This window comes from Neodiprion virginianus, chromosome 3 (genome assembly GCF_021901495.1).
Source record: "Neodiprion virginianus isolate iyNeoVirg1 chromosome 3, iyNeoVirg1.1, whole genome shotgun sequence".
Taxonomy (NCBI): Eukaryota; Metazoa; Arthropoda; class Insecta; order Hymenoptera; family Diprionidae; genus Neodiprion; species Neodiprion virginianus.
The window spans coordinates 15,186,909-15,203,400 of record NC_060879.1 but is presented as its reverse complement, the minus strand read 5'-3'; the positions used below and the strand labels follow the sequence as shown (position 1 = coordinate 15,203,400).

Sequence of the window (16,492 nt, the reverse complement as noted above, 5' to 3'; positions counted from 1 at the left end):
TGATTAGCATTGCGAAATACGGAAAATTCACTAAGAACTTGTTTTGAGAAATACATCATCACTTCGTTCACAAGCATCTAAAAAAAGGTTTGATCGAAGTTGTCAAGATTAACACCAATGATAATATAGCAGATGTGTTCACTAAAGCATTGTGCGAAGAAAAATTTGGAAAGTTCAGAAAACTGATGAACGTTAAATAAATAAACAAACGTTATAAATTTAAGAGCTCGTGTTGAAAATATAGGCGAAGAAGGGGTAAATTTATAATGTTTGCTCACACATCTCTACTCCTATATTTATATTTGTCTCTTGTTGTTATCGCTCATAGAGCGAACGGTCAAGTGATGTATACCCACCGTTACCTGCACGCATACACTGCTGCGGGAAGCCGAGCTGTACTGTACGAGTAGAGATTGTCTTCGCTTATATGTCGTCGTAGTCGCACGATAGCCGTATATAAGTCTATGTATAATATATTAAATCTTCTTTCTATACATAAAATAAATGAAAATTCAACATAAAATTAATAAAATAAATGGGATAAATAAAATGAATCATATAAATAAAATAAAATTCATAAAACAAATAAAATAAATGAAATGAATATTATTATTATTATTATTATTATTATTTATTTAAAGTGATTTTTTTAAGATACATATCTCTGATACACTTTTTTTATGAGATCGTATAATGTTACAAATAAGTTTAAGATTGAGCATAAAAAAATTAAAAAAATAAAAAATATAGAAAACTTTATATACATTTTAAGGCCGTTAAGTAATGTGTATTGAGTTAAACAGAACTAGTTTGGCGTGATACTATTGAATAACTCTGAACACGCTGTTAAATAGTTTAATAAATTTTTGAAGCCAGATGTGGAATGGTCATCTAAAATTATAATTAAGTTGAGATGGTCGCTATCTTCCTTGGATATTTGCAGGTATTCGGAGCGAAGAGAGCTGAAGAATGTACTGTTTATCAGAAAGTGAGCTATTGTTTCCTTTTCTGAGTTGTGACAGAAGCGGCATAATTCTGCCGGTTTTAATTTAATTACCCCCAGCTTCGTTGATATGTTGCACGAGTATATGTTGGCGACTCTTAGCTGTAGTTTAGGTGTTATTGTGTGGAAAGAGCCTCTTGTCAGGTATATTGGGAGTGAGTCTTCTAGCGACCTTGGTATGGGTGATTGACATGATTCAGACTTTGAGTAGCGTTTAAGGTCTTGAAGTTTCAGGAAAGAGCGGTACTTGTTGAGGATCCTGTCCTTATTTACCTTCCAATGAGTTGCGTTCATGTCCTCAAACATTTGTTCTTCACCAATGAGAGAAAGCAACGACTTAACTGGTAAGGTCCAGTTCAAGTTTGGACTTTTGTAATTGGCAGATAGTTGAATAAGTCTAGTCAAGCCGAGCTTGGACAGTCGGTCTTCTCTCATGTCTAGTATTTTAATTACCCAGTTGTATGCGTATTTTAGTACTTCTGGAGAAATGTGTGGTATGTCGAGTTCAAGGCGTGGAAGATAATGTGGCGTACAGACAGGAAGATGGAAAATTCTTTTAAAATAAAGCAGGTGAGTTGCTTCAAGTTTGTCTAGTATTTCTTTCCTGAGACCCCAGATGTGCACTAAGTATAGCAGCGTTGTTTTGATCATGCTGTCATGGAGTTTCTTTTTGCTAAGCCAAGTTTCTGCTCCGAGCCTAGAAAGAATTAAGTAGGTTGATCCGATTGCTTGTTTGCCTCTTTTGGATGCTTCGGTGGCTGCTATATCTCCTTGCAGGTTGCTTGATAACGCAACACCCAGATATGTGTATGTCTTGACCACCTCAATACTTTTGCCTTTGAATTGAAAGCCTTTATCCTTTTTCTTGATCCTTCCTGATGTACGACAGGCCATTATTTTTGTTTTGCTGATGTTGACTTCCAGGCCGTTTGTGTCACAGTATTCCTTCAATACTTTCAGTGTTGCTTCTGAACTTGAGGCAGAGTGAGATAAAGCGGCAATGTCATCAGCATATAATAACATGAGTATCTGACGAAGATTGTTCAGGTTTAGTCCTTCGACGTCGCGATTCTCGAAGAATTTGATTATATCAGCAATAAATAGAATGAACAGCAACGGGCTGAGTATGTCGCCTTGTAGTACTCCTTCAGTTATGTCAATGGAATCAGACAGGTGGTGGTCTTTCCTGATGTGCATCCTGCTTTTGCTGTAGAAGTTGATGAGTATCCTTATGAGTTTATTGCTAATACCTTGGTTTTTTAGTTAAGCCCAGAGGATGTTATAAGGTACTTTATCGAAAGCTTTTCTGGGATCTATGAAGAGAATGTACGCCGTTGTGTCAGGAAATCGTAGTTGCATTTGTATTATCGTTTGCAGCAAGAACACTTTGTCTGGGCAACCTTTCCCCGTGCAAAATCCAGCTTGTTCTTCTGGTATAAGCTTGTTATTTTCCGCCCATCGCCTTAATCGATCATGTAAAATGTTGGTGAAGACTTTGGCGAAATGAAATAAATATAATAAATAAAATAAATGAATAAATAGATGTAAAGAGAGAAAGAGAGAGAAAGAGAGAGAGGGAGAGAGAAAGAGAGAAAGAAAGAGGAAGGGAGGCAATGATGCTGAGTATTGAATAATTGAAACAAATCGTAAAACTTCGTTATCGTACTAATCAAATGTGATAATCATTACGGAAATTCAATCGACATTCGCAGTATCGTAAGAGGATTGGTGTAGCACTATATATATTCTGTAAAATACGCACAAATGTAGAAACTCGTTGAAGTCTTCGGGTTTGCGAATGAACACCTTTTTTCACCACTCACTTTGTCAAACACTTGTTTCTGCACCAAAGATTTTTCAATATGCTGGAGAAGTTTCAAACAGCCATTCGGATTTGTATGAAAGGAGACACGCTCACCCTCCACCGAGCAAAAACCCATCAGCCAATCGTTCATGGGGTGTACGACTCGTGACATACAGGCAAAAATGTAACGCGACAACAGTATGAGCTGGAAAAATTTTCTCAAGAGATCGCTACCTGCTTTTTTGATGATCAATTTTTTCCCATCACATGCTCCACGCTCATATGATTGGGAGTGTGCAGGCTCGGACTTGTTCGCTATGAAGAGTCATAAACCCCAAAACTGTATGTGCACAAAGCATACGGTCAAGAGTCGACAAGACAAGATTTTTCTCACGCCAAACACTGCTCGCTACCTGCTTTTCGTTGACCGATTTTTCCCATCATATGCCGCAAGCTGATTAGGGTTGGGGTGTGCAGGCTCAGACTTGTATGTCATAAGATTTTTTCATTCTTTGATGGCTGCGGTGGTCCACTACTGCAACCCTCCACCCAGTCACCACTGCGCGCTGCCCACTAGCTGCTTTTCGTTGACCGATTTTTTTCTCCATCACATGACCCAACGGTGGTTGAGGGTGTGCGGGTTTTTGATTTTTGCTTAGCCACATGAACAGCCATATTGATCAATTTCACAACCTCTCCCCACTCACAATCCTGGATCAGTAAACACACCGGCTTGCAACCCGATGCATCCATATTTTGCACACGGAAACTGTGAATCGTCCAAGAATTACAATAAAATATTCAACTATACAAAATATCTCCAGATTCTCTTCCCTTATGCATACAGGTGTAACATATCATCATCAATTATAATAATAATAACAATCATAATAATAATAATAATAACAATAACAACAACAACAACGGCAATAATTAAATCTCCGTACATGCATAGATAACGATCTGGCAAAAATACCGAGTCAATCAAGCGATACTAGATGAGCACAAAATAAAAATCAAAACGCGGAAATGCTAACAAAAAACGGTATTCCGAATAGCACAAACGTTTTAGTAAATCAAAATACCATTGAAAATTTCTCGGAAGAATCCCCAAACAAGAAGATCACGACACAACATCGAACCAAATTTTACCAACGTTATGTAACCAAGATATACGACGCTCTACTTGAAAAAATTCACAGCTGAACCTTAAAATAATCTATAACTAACTTACAAGTTATTTGGAGAGGAAATGAGTTTTGATTCATGGACACAATCAAATATGATACATCAAGGGTCGATATATAACCCGTTGTTTGCGTTATAAAACATTTCAAAGAAGAGGCATTGGGGGAGATGTTTAGTAATTCGTGTGGTAAACCGCCCATATTGCCTTCGGCGCGTACCACACTGGGTGATCCCAATCCTTGAAGGGGCAGCGTTGCCCCCCACCACCCATCTATCAAGCATCTGATGCCGAAAAAGTCTATGAAATCGTCACCCTGCCATTGGCGGTCGTCAGCTAGCCCTGGAAAATATGAAATTTTGCTTCGAATTTCCGCCCCGCCTTGGCGGCGTTTCTCAAAATCCTTTATACAGACCCACCCTAGGGACTCCGAAGTCCACAGCAGATACTGTAAACAAGGATAAACAACCATATTTTGATAAAAATGCTACACAAACACTTCGAATGAAAAAAGCGGAAACCGTGTGCCGCAGAACACTATCATAAACAATTAACAATAAATCAAAATGAAGAATTCCCGAAACTTGAATACTTTTTCTTTGCACGTATGAACACAAATAATTGAACGATTCAAAAACTCTCAAACATATTTCGATGAAAACATTTATAATGAGCAAGATGATGAAACTTGGTACTTACAGAAATCTTCTCTAATTCGAGAATCATTTTTTTTTTCTTATCCAACAATGTACTTTTATAACTCGTCAACTCAGTGAAGTTTGAAAAATGGATACAATTTCGCACGCAGCGACGCGATCTCAATTTCTTTGCCTCGGCTTTTCGGACACTTTCTGTAGCTCCATCCCGACCTAACCCAACAGAGTAAAAGCTAACCTGACCTAAGACGGTAGGACTTGACCCAACGTAACCTCACTTGACCCAAGACACTACAACCCAACCTAATATAACCTATCCTAATCCGAGACTACCCAACCTAATCTTAATTGATGAAATACTTTCTGAAATGATTCATTTAATCAAGCTTGATCGCTAGCTTCGATAGTTCAATGATTCTGAAGCAATTCGCGGTCGGCGCGACGGCCTCGTGGTTTCTACAACCTGACCTACGTCAAGGCTACTCCAACTTAACATAACCTAACTTGACCCTAGACACTACAACCCAACTTAATATAACCTATCCCAACTTGAGACTGTACAACCTAGCCAACCTAATATAACTTAATGTTTTGCAGGTTTCCCGGTAACATGGAAGGACTTCCGTTTTTTCTATAGACGGGGAAGCTCTTGGTCACATTTGCTGCTTTTACCTGTTCTGTCGTCTACTGGTTCTCATTTTGTTACACTTACTACTTCTCATGCAATATAAGTAATGTAACGGGGCTTATTCATATTCGAAAATACGAATTTAGAAGATTCTAACGGAGCTGTCGAGAGTGCGGTATGCATCACAACATTTTCCAATCCGCAATGTTGTAGTACGATGACATTATGTGAAGCAATAATTTGATTTTAGATGTCTTTCAGGACGTATTTATTCACAATTAACGTATGTACAAATATTCATATTCCTGGCCGTTATAAACATTAACACGATTCACAATTCCATCTGTTTTACACAATTCATCAACCCTATTTGATACGCAATTTTCATTAAAATCCCTAGCATCGACTTTTCCCCATAAAATTACGCTGCTGCCAATAAATAAGAAAGAATCTTCTCATTAACGAATGGGTTGATGGAACAATAATGTGCTCGAGATTCATTGATTCGTTTTGATTTTTATGGCTAGCAGCATCCTTTCCATAAACTTTTCACATATTAGAATGATGCAGATAAACATACAACGCGTGAATTTTGCGATAACCAAACTCAGTTCAGTTTGATGACTGGCAACGACGTTTTTCCCATGAAAACGTTCATTGCTGGGAGAAGCTCGATGAAACTCAGCCACCTGCAAAGAAGCATTTCCACTTACACGTATGTAATGCAAATATTCCAAACGACGATTCCAAGCATGCTAAAAATGATTGGGAAGAATTTTATTTATAGCCAATGGAGAACTATAGAGATTGATACATGAAAAACGGTGATCTGACCAGATGCCTCGAAACATTTGATTCAGATCCGTTGCACTACTACACAGTGCCGGGACTTGCTTTCGACGCTATGCTCAAATACACGGGAGTAAATTTACAATGTTCTGATCGACACGCTTTGGTCAATAACAGGTTCATGAAATAAGATTTTGATCCTAGTAACGTGAAATCGTATCTCATGTATTTTGACGTGAACAATCTATACGGTTCGTTCGACTGGTGGCATAATCCTATCGATGTATCAACTTACCCGGACGATTCATTGATTAGTCACATCCTGAACCGATGGATATCCGAATATCCTATAGAGCTTCACTCTTTTGTCTCGAGCATTTCACACCTCGGGTTCTGATAAAGAAAAAAATTATTACCGAATTCATCGGATATTCCAGTAAAATTGAGCACCTTTACCATCAAAGTGCGCATACGTGTCAAGGAATCCGAAAGTGCAACGTTGAAAACCGTCACGTTTAACGATTATGAGCACCGCATAGGGAGGCTTACAGAGAGTTGGTCCATACCACAATGCCTAATACGCAGTAAAAAACATGAAGTGAGATCCATTGTACTAAAGAATTGACGTTGAGTAAGCAAGACTGTAATACGCAACTGGTACCTGGACAAACAGACGCAATACCTTGAGGGGATTACCACCACCCCCACAATAAACTGACCATAGGATAGAACTGAGGGCATAGAACTGCTGTAAGGACAACCCATCATCAAACAGAGATAGTTCTTCAACGATAAGATAGATCCGTGCGAAACTCTACACATTCACCACCACGGTTGAAGACGACACGATACATATCAACATTATCAAAGTGAGCAACCGTGTCAAGGATACGAAAACTGCAACGATAGATAACGTCACGTTCAATGATTATAGGAACCGTCTAAGGGGCTCACTAAGAGTTGATTTACCTCACAGTGTTGAATACGTATTGAAGAACGCAAGGTTAGCCCTAATGTACTGAAAAATTGATCATGAGTTGACAAGACGGTAATTTGCAACCGATACCTGGGCAAACACGCACCAGAACTTGTAGGGTGTGCTGCAACTACCCGCACGGCACACAATATTGCACCAACATTGCAGCAATATTGAAATATTGCAGTTGCGGTTGCCACGTTGCAGACACATTGTAGCAATATTACAAGTGACAGCTTCCATATGAAACATTGCAGATGGATTGCTGCAATATTGCAATTCACACAACTTGCCCGTCATAATTGCAGCAAGATTGCAGCAACATCAAACTGATATATACATATGTGCTTTCCGAAAGTTAATGTTCAATTATGCATAGCCTAGGTGACCGCAGTATTCGAAAGTAGGGGGGCTGCATAGGGTGGTGTGAGACGGGGCAAATCAATTTTGTGGCGGATCTCAAAATGTTCAGTATGTCTAACAAAAATCCATTCAAAATATAGTCGTAAGAAAGTCATTCAAGTAATTTATTTATACCTATCCACAAAATTGACGCCCCAAAAAAAAATATACTCTATTTTCTTATTCACTATTATTTTGGTACGTATCATAACAAACTATTGATTAAAGAGATATTACAAATGCTCATTTTCTTGCCGGCAATTAATTGGTTTCGAAATTACCGCCATTCGCACTTTGTGTCTGCTCTTAAAACCTCACGCGTGGCGTAGTTGTGTTTTCGCGCCAATTCGTGCCCGCCCCGACGTTACGCCCGCGCGCATCCATCTTGACCTAAATAATTTGCAGCCATAAAGTTGCATGGCCGAGCGTTGGGATGAAGACCGCGTGGTCGAGAGTTTGGTAAGTATTTGAATATTTCTATATTTATGTATAAATACGCTTTTATCCCTCTGAAACGTCTGAATTCATACGCATTCACTTTGTTCCCAATTTGTGGTCTTTGATATACATTAAATCAGTGTTAATTGTTTCAATTTTATGAATGCGTCGTCTTGCGCGGTATGTACATACCGATGGCGAGGTTATGTCGAATAATGTGTATATATTTCCCTCCTCTGTAGTGAAATTCAACGTAAGATATAGCGTAATTTTTATGTTTGCAGGTATTATTACTCTACAAAAGCTGTTCGTAGTAATCAAAGGTCAGTACCAGAACATGTTCCTTAAATAACACTAGATTAGAACGTTTTCAAACCGCTCGTAAATTAAAGGAGCTATAAAAAAGGGAAGCGACAGAATCCAATAAAAACAAAATGAAAAACGAGAATAAGTAAAGAAATAAATAATTCATTACCGAAAATTAATTGCTCGTCGATGAGTTGTATTTACATACAGTTTTTAAACTTAGGTTAGGTTAGGTTATTATGTCAGCAAGCCTCCCGGCGTCTGCCCCATTTTTTTCCTTCCCCTTTTTTTTCCTTTTCGTCATCTCAACTGTGGCCCTACAATTTTAGGTGGGTTCCGAACCACCGGGAGGCGCGGATGAGGTACATGAGTATTTTTACTTTGAAAAATCTCAGTGGTACCGGGAGGGGCGCGAACCCAGGCTCTGCCGTATGCCAGTCTGGGCTCTTGCCCACGAGCCACCGCGACTCCCCAGTTTTTAAACTTATAGTTGAATAATTAATGGTAACTGTCTCTCGTTGCGGAGGTATCGAAGAAAATCTTTGAACTCTACTGCAATTACATGTCCTAAACAAACTTGAAACAAATTCATTTAGTACTGCCTATAATTGCTATATGCATAATTAGATAGGAAATTCAAAGAAAAAAGAACAGCAACAATGATGCTGAATATTTACAATTTTAAAGAAGTCTGCTGTGCTTAATCATTTTGTTTTGTTCCCTCCACATCTGTATTTTAACAATATTTATTTTCACTCTTTCCAGACTTGCCCCTCAACCTTCTTTCAAAAGTATCTACTTTCAGCTCAATGCTACAGGTACTTTCGAAACTTTCATAAGAGTTTCGTGTTGAATACGTGTCAAAAATTCTCAGAATGAAAAGAAGCTACACAGTAAGACATGTTAGACGAATTATTCGAAAGGTAACAGAGGCAGATTTAGAGAATGTGGATATAATTGCGCAGGTAGTAGAAAGCCCAGTTGAAGAGTCTTCGGTAACATCGAATACTGAAAACGAGTTAGACAGTACTTTTAACGAGGGTGAGGGGAGATATGTTATTCACGATTTTGATAATGATGATAGTACTGACACATTATCAAACAGTGATAGCCACACTTCATCAAATGACGATGCATCATTTAATGAAGAAGTACACAGCCAGTCTGAAATTGATTCCTTCGATGATTCTGAAAGTGACAATGACTTATGCAAGAAATTTAAAAAGGATGTGGCGTTTTGGGCCATTGAACAAAATGTCCCTCAAAATACATGTAATTTAATGTTGAGTCTTTTACGAAAATACACAAATTACAGTTTTCCGAAAGATATAAGAACGTTACTAAGAACTCCTAGAACAACGAATGTGCAACCCTTGGCTAATGGAAGTTATTGTCACTTTGGTTTATGCATTGTCATTCAACAAATGGTACTTGATAGCAACGAAGATGTGCAGAATATTAATTTATTAGTGAATATAGATGGATTGCCATTATTTAAATCATCGAAGGCTGAGTTGTGGCCGATACTGTGCTCGAACGATATAAGTAAAAAAGTTTATATTGTAGGGGCTTATTATGGGTATAATAAACCAAATGATTCTAACGAATATCTACGGCCATTTGTAAATGAACTGATTACCATGATAAATAATGGATTTCGTGTCAATGAGAAACGGCTAGAGATTAGATTGCATGCGCTCATTTGTGACACCCCAGCAAAATCTTTTGTTTTAAATGTAAAACCACATACAGGATATTACAGTTGTACTACATGTACAATTGCAGGATCCTGGAAACGAAACCGAATGTGTTTTTCAAATCTAACGGCAAATACGCGATTGAGGACAGATCAAGATTTTGCAATGAGAATTTATGAAGACTATCAAACTGGTTATACGGTATTAAATACTGTGCCGTATTTTGGACCAGTATCCGGAGTACCCCGGGATTATTTGCATCTGGTATGTCATGGTGCCACTAAAAAAGTAATTTTGCTTGGGGTGGAAAACGGTCCTGTATCGGTAAGAATACCGGCGGAATCGGTCAATAGAATTTCAGACTTGCTGCTGTCGCTGCGTGATACAACACCGAATGACTTTGCTAGAAGACCACGGGCTTTGCGTGATGTTCATCGCTGGAAAGCCACTGAATTTCGGAATTTTCTCTTATATACTGGTCCTGTAGTATTAAAAGACATTGTCAAGGAGGATGTGTACAAACATTTCATTACTTTACACATTGCTATTACAATTTTGGTGAATCCAATTTTGTGTCAAAACAATGAGCACCTTGATTATGCCGAGAATTTGCTGAAACATTTTGTTGCTTCATTTGCAACTCTATATGGTGAAGAACACGTTTCTCACAATATACATAATTTGCTTCACCTGACCTCTGACGCAAGAAAATACGGACCATTAGATGCATTCAGTGCATTTCGTTTCGAAAACTTCTTATCCTCAATTAAAAAACTTCTAAGGAAAAGCGAAAAACCTTTGGAACAGTTGGCGAAAAGATATCACGAGATTCAAGTAACTAGGTCAGGTTATCAAGCAAGGGATCATTTGTCTACTTCAAAGCTGTGCTTCACGAATCTGCACTCTGACGGACCATTAGCTGGCTGTTCTAACGTAAAGTTGCAATACAAAGTAATTTCGAGTCACCTATTCAATATAAACTGTGACAGTCATCGTAACAACTGTTGTATGTTAAAAAATGGCAAGTGCATAGTGGTTAAAAATATTATTCAAAGAAGTGATACCGAAATGTACGTAGTTGGAAAAGAATTAAAGTATGTAGATAATCTTTATTCAGTACCTTGCGAGTCTAGCAGATTTGACATCAAAATTGTATCAGCGAGTAACTCAGCGTTACATTTTTGGCCCGTTAACCAACTTAAGTGCAAACTATGGAAAATGCCTTATAAACGTAATTACGTTGTAGTGCCAGTAATCCACAGTATATCATAGTAATTTTCACTAAATAATCAAAACAATACGTCATGCAATTTTTTTTCTCCTTGTGATATGTTGATGCATTGCGTATGGTAGTGGCGTATGATACTGTATGCGTATGGTTAAAATACTTTTGCAGAGGGCTGGAAGATTGTAATATTATACTTTAGAAAAAAAAGAAAGATGGCAAATTACTCCGTAGTAGAGTTTGAGGATGGCCTACACTTAGTGCCAACACTGTGGTTGAACAAAGACAAAACCTCATGCTGCTGGCCAAGTCATTTCCGAAATCAATATGATGTGAATAAGGCTGTTATTCGTTCAATTATACCCAACGATGGTGGCAAAGACTGGGAGTATTTCAACGTCAAAAGAATATTTAGCACTGCAGGTATAATTTCATATTGAATATAAAGTCAGTAGTGCATTAACATTACCTGAGTTTTTTCGTTGTAGAATTACAATTGATATTCTCTAATATTTTACGAAATTGATATCCTACTGTAGATAGCTACGAGAAAGGGATGGAGAAGTTGTGCTTAGCTGAAGAGACCTCAAATATGGAGGAAACCGCTTCGTCGAACGATGAAGCCGAAGCTATTCAAGCAAAGAAAAGAAGGCGAGAAAAGGCTAAAAAGCATTTCAGTTCGTCAGATTCAGAGATCTGCGAAGAACAAAGACAGAGCAAACTACAACCATTTCCCCCAGTCCCACAGTTTTACGAAAGTCGGAGCAAAACTGGCAGCACTGAAAGAAAACACCACGCCAATCATGGGTCTTCATCTTCACAGAAAGATAATCGCGCTTCAACCGAACTTGAACGAAGTATTACAGGTTTAGGCGAACCTCCGCTGAGGAGGGGTTACGAAATCAGCAGCTCTGAAGGAAGACATGACTCCAATCGTGGAACTTTATCTTTACAGAAAGAGAATCGTGCCTTCAACGAGCTCGAACGGAGTTTCACAGAGCTTAATGACTCTTTGACAAAATCAGGTACATTTTGTAATTGATTTTTCGACCCAAATCCGCAGCACAATTCAACAAACAATGAGATAGCATTACAAAAATTACCATTATCCATACGTTTCAATACAGCAAATCATGGTACAAACCAACGTAAGTCGTCACAACCTTTGCCCCCGTCACATACTTCAAAGACAAAAATTCCAGAAGATGATGTTACTGAACTAACGACGCATAAAGGACTACACAAGACGCGAGATGATCCAAATGACGTTTTTACAACTGAAGGTATTTATATATAGTTATCATATAGATTGCATTGTAATACTATTGTGCAAAATCTCAATACCATGTCTCATGTTCACATGTAGGCTTCATGAAACTAATGTTGTCGAAACTCAACAAACTGCTACACTATGTGAAAGAGTTAGATGAAAAACTGGTTGTGTTGGATGAGCGTAGCCATAATTTACACCTTGCGGAATTCGATTCAGAAGATGAGGAGGACCTTGGTCTGCCGTTACGAGACGTTGCCGAACTTACCAGATTCGATGAAAAACTGAAAAATGCGACGTTCTGTGCTAAGATGGTATTATGTTTTACAATATGCTGCATTTTAATGAGCATTATTTTGTAGAGTGAAGTATAAAAGGGGCGAAGTTATAGTACAAGAGGTTGGATTCATGAAAACGTGTTCCATTTCTTAGAATTTGGTAGTACAAGGCTAGATATAAACTTTCAACACCCAGCGATGAAAATTGAGACGCAAAAGGAGCCTTTCGGAGCACCTCTTAAAATTCCTGCGTACAGGGTCTGCGAAAGGCTCCTTGCATTTTAGTTTTCATCGCAGGGTGTTGAAAGTTTATATCTAGCCCTGTACTACCAAAGTCTAAGAAATGGAACATGCTTTCAAGGATCGAACCTTATATACTATACAAAACCTTACTGTACAAAAATCGACTTTTTTCACTAGGGTCTTCCCTTAAATGTGCAATTCCATAAAAGTTTAGTCAATTCTCTCTGTATTTCATGATTTACAGCTGATTTTTGAAATTAATACGACCTTTTGTCCAAGATGGAAATAAAATGTAGAAACTGAGTGTATGCTGTAAAATAAAAGCTCGTTGTGTTACGCAATTTCAGCGATCGATGCGGAGTGTGATATTTTGATTGAAATACATGTCATGTCATTTATTTCAGATTCAATGGTTGAAAAGATTCGGTGGGACGGATGCCAATGCAAGTACGTCCAAAATGCTTGGAAAATTGATGTCAAACCCACTAGCTCAGCAATACAGTTGGGCTGGATTTAAAGGGAAAAAAATTTTCAAAGAGTTACGATTGGTCCGGCTTGTGATGAGTATGCACTAAATTGATTTAAAATAATTAATAAATTTCCAAACTCTGAAAATACTGCTTTGTGGTAAATGACTATACGCACTATTTTTTAGAAACAGTACGGGTAAGAGTGCCAGGAGCATCAGATGTAATATTCGCGGAGATAATAAGTAAGTGGCTTGCTCAAGCGAAACTGAGAAATATGAGGGATGTAGCCAAAACTACAAAACAGAATAAATCTGCTGCAACAAAAGCTGTAAACCGTACTAAGGAAGCTGCAAACGGTGAAAACCGTCTTAAGGAAACTGCAAGCGCTGAGAACCGTACTAAGGTAGCTGCTACTGCAGAAAACCGTACTGAGGAGGCTGTAAGTTCTGAAGAAGATACAGCCACAAATTCTGAGTAATACCGTTTAATTTTTGATCTTCCATAATCCCATTATACCGAGAGAAAAAAAATTCAAGCAGAATTACTTGATTCCAGCAAAAATGGAGCTTGAATAGTGCCAAATTAATACATTCTTAATGTGAGATATAAAATTAATTCATTTATTTTTCTTTTCTTTTCTTTTTTTCTTCTTTCTCTTTCTTCTCTCCATTTATTTCAAATATAATTCATCAAATATTTTTTTGAATCAAGAATTTATCTAAAGAATTATACTTGATTTGAGAAATATATGCTTGAATTATTATTTGACTCTCATATGAAGAATGTATTCACTTGCCATTATTCAAGCTCTATTTTTCTAAGTACCTTTCTTATTTTAGTCTACTATACAACGAGAATAGTTTAAGCGTATACATATTACAGTGATGAAGAAGTATAACAATGTTTTTTGTTTGTTTTAAAGGTCACTAAGTGGACCGTGATCTCATCAGAATGTCACAGTGGAAAGGTCACACTAGCAGAAGAGATTGTTTGAAATTATTCTTGCAAATATGAATCACTTATTCCTGAAACAACCAAAGTCACATTTTACAAGTGATTTTTTTTATCTATTCTTATTTAGTGTTCAGGAAATAGAAAATTTTTGAAGATTGCGTTTTTTTTCTACGAGTAGTAATAAACAAGTCACTTGTGAAGCTAGCCATTCTTTTATAGTGAATTGAAGTTGTTGACCAGAAAAAGAATTCCAGACTAAAATCAAAGTAATACTTAACTCAAATTTTATTGCCGTAGATAATAATAATAATAATAATAATAATAATAATAGTTTCGAACGTTGTCGTGTGTGCCATGCACGATACAGAGCATTTGTTAATGCATTAAATCACATTTCGCAAATAGTGTGGCTTAAGGCCTTTGATCTTTCCACTGTCAATGTGTACCTATAATTTTGAGCATAATATGTAAAGATGAAGAGTGAAAGAAAAATGTTATGTTTTTGGTTTTTAAGTAAAATGTTATATTTTTGGTTTTTAAGTAAAATGTTATGTTTTTGGTTTTTAAGTAAAATGTTATGTTTTTGGTTTTTAAGTAAAGGTCGATCTTAAGTAGACCGTAATCTCATATCTATATTTCAAGCATATCCAAGTGAAAAACTGTTGTGTTTTCTAAAAGTATACATATATGTACAGTATTATCATGTGAAGTGATAAATATAAAATAACGTGCAAGTTGAACTGTGTGCATTATTCTATTGAAAAAAATTCAGCAATATAACATCGAAATATTACTGAAATGTTATATTGAAAGATTGTAGAAATATTGCATTGCAATGAAATAGGAGGACATTGCAACAATGCTACAATATGTCCGCAACGTTGCCCGCAATATTACTAATGTTGCATGTTACATTGCTGCCAGGTTGCTACAATATTGAGTGCTGTGCGGGTATGTAATGAACTAGCCGTAGGCATAGAACCGTTGTAGATATATGCGTTTGGGACCCAGGGCGATCCTTCATGAAGCAAGGACGTTTCGCCAGCAATACGATATTGAGCAGATCGAAGTTTCAAATTTCGAATACTATGTAAATTCATGTATTCATCAATTATTTATTCATGTATCATTATTATATTGAGCAATTATTTATAGTCATTCGTTTAGCACGGGAAAAGTTTCCAGAAAACGAAAAAAAGTTTTCTGAAAATGAAAAAAAAGTTTCCTGAAAACGAAAAAAAGTTTTCAGAATGTTACGGGGTAGATTGCGTAGGCTCCGATGAGCGGTAATCGGAGCTTACTCCACGCCCAGCCAAGGTGTTATTTGTCTATTGTAGGGTCCATTCACGTCGACTATGCACTCGCGTGCTACTACTCCCAATGCAGGAAGTGAATGGAATAGAAAGGGATCGGTATTAAGGGAAGGTAAATGATTTAAAGTATATAGTTGTTTATTAGTGGTCAATGCAACGGAGTCGGTCAAGGGAAAAAGGTATGGTCTTGGTTTGGAGGGATAGGTGTCTTGCTTGAGCGCTGGGATGGATCTGCCTGGTTTTGCGGGATGTAGCAGGCAAGCTAGCCGCGAGTTACAGGAGAACCTGCTGACTCGCGAACGATAAGAGTAGACTACAGAGCGTAAGGTAACTAAGAGCGTGGGAAAGGAATATGAAGTCTGGAGGACGTAACAAGGGAATGAAAAAAAGTTTCCAGAATCCGAAAAAAATTTTGCGAAAATGAAAAAAAGTCCGTCGGGTCACGTCTGCGTCTCTCCCGTGGACCCTTTTGCGCTCGAACGCGAGGAGGTCCACGGGAATCACGCCCGCCACCACCAGAACGGCCTGTGCTGAGACCGTCCGATAGGAATAAGCGATCCTCAACGCACTTCGTCTCTGTACCGTCGTCATTGCGTGACAGTACTTCTCAGTCTGTAGGGAGTCTGCCCAGATCTCCGCACCGCAGAGGAGGATCGAGTTTACTGTCGATATCAAAAGTCTCCGTTTCCCCAGTCTTAGTCCGTTTGTGGTTGCCATCAGGCGGCTTAGGGATGCTATCCTTTCAGCCGCCTTCTGAGTTGCTCGTTGTATGTGAGGCCAGAAGGTCATCTTCGTATCCATTATCATTATTATTGTTGTTGTTGCTGTTGTTGTCGTTGTCGTCGTCGTCGTCG

At 37.9% G+C, this 16,492-nt stretch overlaps 2 protein-coding genes across 2 annotated transcripts; one reads left to right on the top strand and one right to left on the bottom strand.

Moving 5' to 3' along the window:
* Positions 1-805: 805 nt before the first annotated feature.
* On the bottom strand, positions 806-2,200 carry LOC124299581 (uncharacterized). Its single transcript, XM_046752849.1, has one exon. It carries the CDS (start codon positions 2,198-2,200, stop codon positions 806-808), a length of 1,395 nt encoding a protein of 464 aa, XP_046608805.1.
* A 5,687-nt stretch (positions 2,201-7,887) lies between these two features.
* LOC124299573 (uncharacterized) lies at positions 7,888-14,365 on the top strand. The gene is made up of 9 exons (XM_046752836.1): positions 7,888-7,903; positions 8,167-8,205; positions 11,282-11,533; positions 11,650-12,135; positions 12,238-12,393; positions 12,477-12,694; positions 13,306-13,465; positions 13,557-13,810; positions 14,294-14,365. The coding sequence occupies exons 3-9, from the start codon at positions 11,326-11,328 to the stop codon at positions 14,363-14,365; spliced, it is 1,554 nt and encodes a 517-aa protein (XP_046608792.1). The 5' UTR covers positions 7,888-7,903; positions 8,167-8,205; positions 11,282-11,325.
* Positions 14,366-16,492: the final 2,127 nt, after the last annotated feature.